The sequence below is a fragment of the Camellia sinensis genome, chromosome 8 (assembly GCF_055761805.1).
Source record: "Camellia sinensis isolate YWXY chromosome 8, ASM5576180v1, whole genome shotgun sequence".
Classification (NCBI taxonomy): domain Eukaryota; kingdom Viridiplantae; phylum Streptophyta; class Magnoliopsida; order Ericales; family Theaceae; genus Camellia; species Camellia sinensis.
The window spans coordinates 188,255,743-188,265,180 of NC_138968.1; the positions used below are offsets into that span (position 1 = coordinate 188,255,743).

Consider the following 9,438-nt stretch of genomic DNA (forward strand, 5'->3'; position numbering starts at 1 on the left):
CAAAAAAAAGAAATAACGTCTTTTTCATAATAAGTAAAAAAATTAATTTATTTCACATTACCCGAATATGTCTAATTAATTCATCATTAATGCGATTGACCCCCTCACCCCAATGGATATCTACCCCCCAATCTCCTCCATGGACTTCACACAACCCATCTTCTCTCTCATCAAAACCCCAAATCAAACCCTCTAATATTTATATATGAATAATATATATATATATATATATTCCCCCCATCAAAAACCATCCCCAAAACAACCAAAACCTCCCATGGAAATGGATACAGCTCTAAAACGCTATAAACAACTTCACAACTCTCCATCTCCAACTCGCCATGAAACCCTAGCCAATGTCGATAACAATGGCGAAGACAAAATTAGCAATTTGCCAGAATCGATTCTCTGTCACATCCTCTCCAAACTCCCCACCAAATTCGCCGCCGGCACAGCCATCTTATCCACCAAATGGAACAACCTCTTTGCTTCAATCCCCAATCCCACCATCGACATCGACGATTCTCTGCTCTTGAATCCCCACAACAACACCACCAATTCCATTTTCATCAATTTTGTTAGTGTGTTAGCTTTATGTTAGTGGTTTAGACTTTATGTATAGTGCAATATTAGTGCTTTAGTTTTTCATCATTACAATTTGTAAATCGTCTCCTATATAAGGAGCCCATAACCATATGAATAAATACAATCTATTCTACCTCTCTATACATTATTGTAACATGGTATCAGAGCAAGGTTAAGAACTAGTATTTTTCGCTTCACCGGCGGGCGGCAACCTCGCCTTGGCCGCCCGCCGGACCTCAACCTAGTCTGCTAAAATTCTCTACACTTACCTTCAAGTTCCTTTCCTTGATAAAGGCTTCAATCATCCTATGAGCTATCACGCAACTCAGTGTCAGGAACTGTCCATTGCGACTGTCTTTGATGAAGCTCCTCAAACTGGATATTGAACGTCTTCAACCTGTCTTTAACTATTGTTCTTGAAACTCCACTACTGTTTCCTCCAATAGACGACCGCTAGACGTGGATCACACACATATATGACCGCTAGACATGGATCTGCTCCTTGCGCTCGATCAGCGAGCTCGCACGGTCTGCGCATCCACAGCAGAGTGGTCTCTGCAATCATGGAAGTAACCACATATGGATCCATATTCGAAGCAGGCCTCCTGTCCTCAAAATACCCTTTTCCGGCTTTCTCTGTGTCCCTCCCGACCCTAATCGATGCACCACGGTTTGCAACTCCCCATAAGAAGGTGTTGATGTCGGCGGTCTCATGTCGACCAGTGAGACGACACTCATTGCCTTCACCATAAGCCGCAATATGTTCTTTGTGCCTTAGGCCAAGCTTCTCAATGGCCTTTTTGATGACCTCAAAACCCCCATCACTCCTCGTAGACTTGGTGCTGTAATTGGTATGAGCTCCAGCGCCATTCCAATCACCCTCGATAGGTTTGGAATCAAAGGAAACCACGACCCCAGCAATCTCTGTGATCCTCTCAAGGATGTAACGAGCCGCCCACAATTCATCTCCGGCTGAGATACCAACAGAAGGTCCATACCCACAATTCATGTGTTGTTCCACCATCACCAACAATTACAAGCTTGAAACTGGGATAATCAACAGTCTGCTGATTTGGCAAAGCCATTGATGCCGTCTGAGACTTGGCCGAGTCGATGATAGAGAGAGAGAGAGAGAGAGAGAGAGAGAGAGAGAGAGAGTGGGTAGTATGATGAAAGGAGGAGACACAGCACATGGTGGGGACACACACAGCAGAGGCGGTGAACAAAATAAAATAAAATAAAAACATATCAACACACTCAACACTTGCTTTCTTTCTTTATTTATTTCTTTCTTTTCATTCCTTTATTTATTTATTTGTTTTGTTCATCCACCGCCCACATCCCTCACTTTCTTTAAACTCACTTTTATTTTATTATCTACTTCACATACCCACCATGCGCCCTTTCTTTTTATTTTTTATTATCCATCCACTCTTCCTTTATTTAAACATACAGCTTTGATTTTTTATTATCCACCCACTCTTCTTTTATTTTTTATTATCCACCCACTCTTCCAAATCCATGTGCTCACTGACAGAAACAGAGAGGTGTGGGTGTGGGTGGAAGGGTTGATAAAAAAAAATTAAAAAAAAAAATACAAATAAAAAAAAAACAAATGCTCTCTTTCTGCCCGAATGCTCTCTCCCTAGGCACTTTCACTCTGCAGCTTTGAACTTTGAACAATCTTCTTCTTATCCCCGTATTTTTCATTTTCGTTTTTCATATATATCTATATATATATTTCCAAAAAAAAAAAAAAAAAAAAAAAAAAAACAAACAAACAAACAAACAAAACTGCACACCAAACTCCTTTATTCATGCCGGGATCACCCCGATCACAATTTTACACAAAAAAAAAAAAAAAAAAAACAAACAAACAAACAAACAAACAACAACCACACCCACAGTGGGATTTTTTTTTTTTTTTCCCTTCTCTACTCTGCCGCCGGTCTTTTCTTCTTGCCTCCGTCCTGGACGGCCCTTGCCGGTGCTGCCTCCGTGTTTCCCAAGCCGCCAAGCACGTTCACCCCCTCTTGCTCCTCCACTGCAACATATGGCGGCCCTCCAAATCGGAACATAACGGTGGCCTTCTGCTTCAGCTCCTTGTTTTCCGCCTTAAGCACACTTATCTCTGCTCGCGCATCCTTATACATGCGTTGGAGCAGAGCCAGTTGGGCGTTTAACTGCTGCACCTCATTTGTCCTACTCTGCAGCCGGTGCGACAGGTTTGTGACCGCCGTCATGGTCTCCACACATGACTTCAAAGTATACTGATTGGCCTCAATATCAGTTTGCACTGCCATTTTTTGCTCCACAGACCGCATCGGAAAGTTCAACGGAGCAAAACCAGAGGTGTTTGGTTGAGGTTCACTGGCCACCGCACCAGTTATCTCTCTTGTTGACTCATTGAGGTCGGGAAAGAGAGTGAGCAGACCACGGGACGACGACGCCATTTTCTGGGCAACAGAGTGTTACAGAGTCTCTCTCTCAGAAACGGAAGAGTTTTTCAAAGGATTTCGCAGGTTTTTTGCCTCTGCCTCGGCCTCAGGCTTCGTCTTGGTTAAATAGCCGAGGCAGCCACGCGCATCGCGCGCCTCTTGACGCCAGACAAACTGGGCACGCCTTTTGATGGCACGCCTTTTGAAAGATTTGGCACGCCTTTTGAGGGCACGACTTTTGAGGGCTCGATATCTATATCCATGTATATCTTTTGGGCAGCCTATATCCACACTCATACAGTGTCTTCTACACCGGACAGCTTTATCAATCCCTTTGTTTCAACCTCAAATAGGTTTCTATCTTCACCCCTATTTGAGTTTGAGGGGGGGTTATACACAGTATCATGTATAAGTCGCTCATGGCGCACTCCCTAAGTCGCCCCCTTGGTACACCACCACAACCTGCTACATCGGTCCGACATGACCCCGTAAACTGTCCCGACATTGATTCCGGTCAGCTTCTCCAACGGTCCGACATGACCCCGTAAACTGTCCCGACATTGATTCCGGTCAGCTTCTCCATCGGTCCGACATGACCCCATAAACTGTCTTCTACAACGGTCCGACATGACCCCATAAATTGTCTTCTACATCGGTCTGACACGACCACACAGTGTCTGCTACATCGGTCCGACATGACCCCGTAAACTGTCTGCTACAACGGTCCGACACGACCATACCGTGTCTTCTACAACGGTCTGACACGATCATACAGTGTCTCCTATCCCATTTTTATTTTTATTTATCAGTTTATTTTTCCGTTTTATTACTCTCTCCAAACTCAAGTTGGTTAGTTCCTATCCTCCTTGAGTTTGAGGGGGGCTGTTAGTGTGTTAGCTTTATGTTAGTGGTTTAGACTTTATGTATAGTGCAATATTAGTGCTTTAGTTTTTCATCATTACAATTTGTAAATCGTCTCCTATATAAGGAGCCCATAACCATATGAATAAATACAATCTATTCTACCTCTCTATACATTATTGTAACAAATTTCATGAACCATTTGTTCACAGTCACTCTCATCGACGTCCCAACCATTCACAAACTCCATCTCCAGTGTCATCACGACTATGGCAATTCCAACATTGATGAATGGGTATCTATTGCTTTAAAGCGAAATGTAACTGGGCTTTCGTTGTTCTTCAATGTGAAGAACACGGGTGTGTCAATTCCTGGTCTTTTTGACTCCACAACGCTTGTGGATTTGTTGTTGAGCCAGCACTATGGTTTGAGTGTTCCGGATTCGGTTTGTTTGCCGAAACTTAAGCGCCTTTATTTGGATTATGTTGGATTTGTCGATGGAGAATCATTCGAGAGGGTTGTTGATGGATGCCCTGCTCTTGAAGAATTGTCTTTGGATGGTGTTGAATTTCAGGAGATTGAAGTTCTTTGTATCTCTTCGAGTGCGATTAGGTTTTTATTAGTGCACAATTGCTACCACAATGAGTGTGAGGTTGTGATGGATACCCCAGCACTTGAAACAATCTTCTACAATGATTATGCACCCATATACTATCCATTGATTAATTTCAGCTCTCTTCTTAAAGCTCATATAGACATTGGACCTAGTGAGGAACAACTGGAGGAGGAGGAAGAAGACGAAACATCGCAGTATGGTCAAAATGTGTCCGAGCTTGTTGCAGCATGCTCTAATGTTGGTTTTATGTATTTATCAAATTCTTCAGTTTCGGTGAGTTTTCTTTACTTTAAAACTAGTCCTATTGAAATTTACTCTCGAAATCTTCTCTTACGAATACTTAACATGGGTATAATCTTGGAATTTTTAGAATCGAATTGTGATTGATTTTATTTTGCATACAGGCTATTAGTTGTGCTCGTTTTCGAGTGCCTACTTTTTACAATTTGACCGAATTGTTTCTCGGTGATCTCAACGGTCATGGATGGGCATTGTTGCCGCACTTGCTTGAAAGTGCACCTAATCTTGAAATCCTTGCCTTCATGGAGGTACTGTAAAATTTTAGTACAGTAATTGTTTTGTCATACTGTACTAGTTATTTCACTGCTCTATTAACTTATGATTTATTTTTGCAATAGGGGTTTTCTGAGTATACAGGGTGCTATGCAAAATTTCAGAACTCTCTACAACATTGTGTGCCTACTTGTGTATCATCACGTATTCGCGACATTTTCTTTGAGGAATTCAATGGGGAGGGAGATGAATTCGACCTGGTAGAATATTTTTTAAAGACTGGTCAAGTTATGACAAAGATGGAATTCAGCTTTTCTTCTTCGTTGCCTTTAGAGAAGCAGTACAGCACTTGGACAAAATTATTATTGATGCAAAAGGGCACAAAGACCTGTCGGGTTGTGTTTAGAAAGGAAGTAACAGTTAATGTCGTGACATTTTGTCTCTTGGGTGACGAAAATGAAAGCCAACCTAGAGATTGAAAGGAAACGTAAGTAAGGGAACAACAAAAGAATGTTGGTAGAAACAGTGCTGTGTTTCTACAGACGACTCCATGATATACTTTTTATAATTCTCCATTTGGTCTAGGGTTATTCTGTGTGCAAAATTTTGGCTATTGTTATAGGTGCTATGACTGTTGCAGTTACATTTATTGTCTAATTTTCTGCTGTAACATTATTTTTGCTTTGGTTGTATTTATCACAGTTGCTCTGGTTTGAGCATGATATAATGTTTTGGTGTTGGGATTTTGGGCACTTTCTTGGTATTTGCTATGATTGTTTGTAAATAGAATGGTGAATGTGGTTTTTGAACCTTGCTTCATACCCTCAGTGGGGTCCGAGCTCTAGTGACATGGCAGCACGTCATTCGCTGAAAATAAAAAAAAATAAAAAAAAATTTTTTTTTTGGCCAATCCCGGCTCAACACGCACGAACCCCGCCTCACTGGGGTCGGAAGCTTTATTCTATGGTTTTTATGCATTCTGAATCTGACTCTCAAGCACTTGTGTAAAGTGATGAAGCTTTATATTTTCAATGGAAACTAAAACCTTCACTATATATCTTCTGATTCATGTCTTTGTTCAGCCTTTGGTATTTTTCGTATTTTTTTTGTTTTAATTGATTTTTTTAATATTTTAAGTAATTTTTTTTTAATTTTTAGACACAGTTAACATAAATACACTTAAAAAGTATTATTTTTATAAAAAAAAAATCTTTAAAAAATTTAATATATTTTTTGTATTTTTGTGTATTTATTAATTTTTTGAAATAATTTTTCATAAATATTTTATCTTTTAGATACATCTAAGTAAGGTGTATCTGTAAAAAAATACTTAAAATTTTTTAAAATATTCATTAAAAATACAAAAAATAAAAAACTTCAGTAGCGTTTGATAGAGTTTTAGAATTATTATTTGAGAATAAAGTTGTATTTTACGTTTGTGAGTTTTGGAATTATGATTTGAATGTGAAAAATTTGTTTGGTTATGAGTTTTGAAAAAATTTTTGAATTGAGTTTGAAATTTTTAATGTGACATATGATATTTGATTCATAAACTTACAACTTATAACCAAACACACAACCCAAAATTCTATTCAAAGCTCATAAAAAAATTTAAAACAAAAAATTTTAAAAAAAAAAATTATTTAAAATATAAAAATAACAGGTGCCAAAAAAAAAAGAAACAAACACTGGTCTGGTCAACCGACCAGGGGGACGTTCGGAGGAATAACTGGGTAGACGTGTTTGCAAAAGTGGGTGTGGAATCAATTTTTAAAAACTGTAACCAAATACCACACTCAAACCAAGGGATAGAATTAAAGTTAAAAAGCTCTACCAAACAGAACCTTAATTTTTAAAAAATTGAATTCAAAAAATAGTGACCAAACACACTTAAAGTTATTTTCTCTCACCTTTGTGGCTTCTGACATTACAACGGTCCGTTTGGTAGAGCTGTGGAAAAGTGATTATAGATTATAACTTAACAGATTATGACTTATAGCTGTGAACATAAACTGTTAACCTATTTGGTGCAAATGTGAGATTATAGATTTAAACAGCCAAGTAGTGTTTGGTTAATAAGCTGTAAAATAATTTTTTACTGTGTAATTGTCCATTTTACCCTTATATGATATAAAAATGATTATTTTGTCATTTTTTCAGTTTTAATTTTAAAAAAATTATTTCATTAGTAAAAGTTAATATAATTAGTGTTACAAAAGGTAATATAATTAGCATCAATTAATACTAAAATTAATAGTAGTATCAAGTAGTATACATTTTTTCATTTTTTCATTATAAATGAATTAGGTGTCAATTAATGGCTTAATTACCATCAATTAATACTAAAATTATTAATATTATCAATTTGTATTTTTTTTTTTTTCATTTTTTCATTATAAATGAATTAGGTGTCAATTAATGGCTTGATTACCATCAATTAATACTAAAATTAATAATAGTATCAGTATAATTTTTTTCATTTTTTCATTAGGAATGAATTAGGTGTCAATTAATGGCTTAATTACCATCAATTAATACTAAAATTAATAATAGTATCAATTAGTATAATTTTTTTTTTCATTTTTTCATTATGAATGAATTAGGTGCCAATTAATGGCTTAATTACCATCAATTAATATTAAAATTAATAATAGTATCAATTAGTTTAATTTTTTTCATTTTTTCATTATGAATGAATTAGGTGTCAATTAATGGCTTAATTACCATCAATTAATACTAAAATTAATAATAGTATCAATCAGTATAATTTTTTTCATTACAAATGAACTAGGTGTCAATTTTTTTCATTTTTTCATTACAAATGAATTAGGTATCAACTAATTTATTTGTTTTCATTATAAATTATTAATTAGTATCAATTAATATAAAATTTATTTTATTAATGGCTAAAATGCTTAATTATTAATATTATTTTTTTGATTAAAAAAACACTGAAAACCTTAACAAAAAAAAAATGAACACTGAAACCCTAACTCCGGCAGTCACAGCGGCACTAGGGTTTGAGATTGCCTCGCACGGCCAATCGCGATGAGGGACGATGACGGAGGCCAAGATCTTCATCTTCATCTTCTAGGCCAGATCTTCATCTTCTTGTCTTCTCCGACAATGATCAAGGCTGTCGAAAGCTAGGTTTGATCGAGGTTGTCACGACGGAGGCCAACAGGTGTTGATTGTCCTTCCTTAGATTTCGACACTACCAAGTCGAAAGCTAGGTTTCCATCGCCCTTCGCCACCGTGAGCCTCTCTAGGGCAGTGATTGTCACTCTCAATGGATTGCCTTCCTTCAGATTTGTTCGAATTCAGATTTAGAGTGAAGATAGATCACTTATTAGTCATGATTTTATTGCATAGATTTGAATCCGAACACATACAGAGACAGAGCTAGGGTTCGCCGGAAATCACCTCCCTCGTTGAAAATCGCCTCTTTGGTTCAGGCGAGGGACAAAAATGAGTGAGTTTGGTTTATATACATGGCACACTTGCAATAACTTGAAAGTGTGAGGGGCATTCAAGTCATTTTGCCCATCAAATTTCAACTGCGTGCTTAAGCTGAATTCCAAAAGCACCTCCTCCCCCACTCAAAGAATAATCACCTTTTTGGCTTAATTTAAGCTAAAAGTTGATCACTTGAGCTACACCTAACACACAAAAATCACTTAATTTAAGCTAAAAGCTGAAATAAGCTGGATTTAAGTTCTACCAAACACCTCCAACCTTTGCTTAGAATGATCTGAAATCATGAGTGAAGTATAATTAGTGCTCTATTGAAAGACGACCTTTCTGAAGTTGTAGATAGGGTGTATGGAATATAGAGGATACTACAAACTTTTTACTTGATTATGAAGGCCAGACATCAGTAGTTCTTTGCTGTTAGCCCCTTTGAATTTTTCTTTGGATAAGACCTCTCCATCTCTATGAAAGATTTGAAGTTATTGTCCTCATCTGATCATATATAATGAGTAAACTTGTTCTTTATCCTTGCATATAGAAGACCTCCATGTCTCTGTCTAAATGGTTTTCAGGAGTCTTTGCTAATTGCTAGACTAGAATCTTCCTTCTTTTTCTTTTTCTTTTTCTTTTTTGTTTTTGTTTTTGTTTTTTGTTTTTTTTTTTTTTTGGCGTCAACTTCCCTTTGTATTTTGCTCTTCTATAGTTTTTATTTGTTTAGTACATATATATATATATATATATTTGTTTATTTCCTCTCTTTGGTTAAAAATGTTCCATTTTCACTTCATACATTGCTCTGTCTCTTTATTTTGCATTTTACTACTATTTTGATGGGAACAAAAGTTGTTTTCTCCCCCTTCTTTTACTAATTATTCCCCTGCTGCTATTGTTGTCTTTGTAAGACTATGTGTGAGATAAACACTACAAAAATTTTGGTTTTTTGTGACGGCAAAATAC

General features: G+C 36.9%; 1 protein-coding gene and 1 pseudogene across 3 annotated transcripts; one reads left to right on the forward strand and one right to left on the reverse strand.

Moving 5' to 3' along the window:
* Positions 1 to 1,009: 1,009 nt before the first annotated feature.
* Positions 1,010 to 1,606, reverse strand: LOC114271232 (glutamine synthetase cytosolic isozyme 1 pseudogene; annotated as a pseudogene).
* A 2,459-nt stretch (positions 1,607 to 4,065) lies between these two features.
* On the forward strand, positions 4,066 to 5,816 carry LOC114321386 (F-box/LRR-repeat protein At3g59210-like). Of its 3 annotated transcripts, none has more exons than XM_082884372.1 (3): positions 4,066 to 4,770; positions 4,902 to 5,045; positions 5,136 to 5,816. In XM_082884372.1, the coding sequence occupies exons 1-3, from the start codon at positions 4,075 to 4,077 to the stop codon at positions 5,487 to 5,489; spliced, it is 1,194 nt and encodes a 397-aa protein (XP_082740498.1). In that variant the 5' UTR covers positions 4,066 to 4,074; the 3' UTR covers positions 5,490 to 5,816. The 3 variants fall into 3 exon arrangements, with proteins under 3 accessions (XP_082740498.1, XP_082740499.1, XP_082740500.1); XM_082884373.1 differs by having other exon boundaries at positions 5,175 to 5,816; XM_082884374.1 differs by lacking the exon at positions 4,902 to 5,045.
* Positions 5,817 to 9,438: the final 3,622 nt, after the last annotated feature.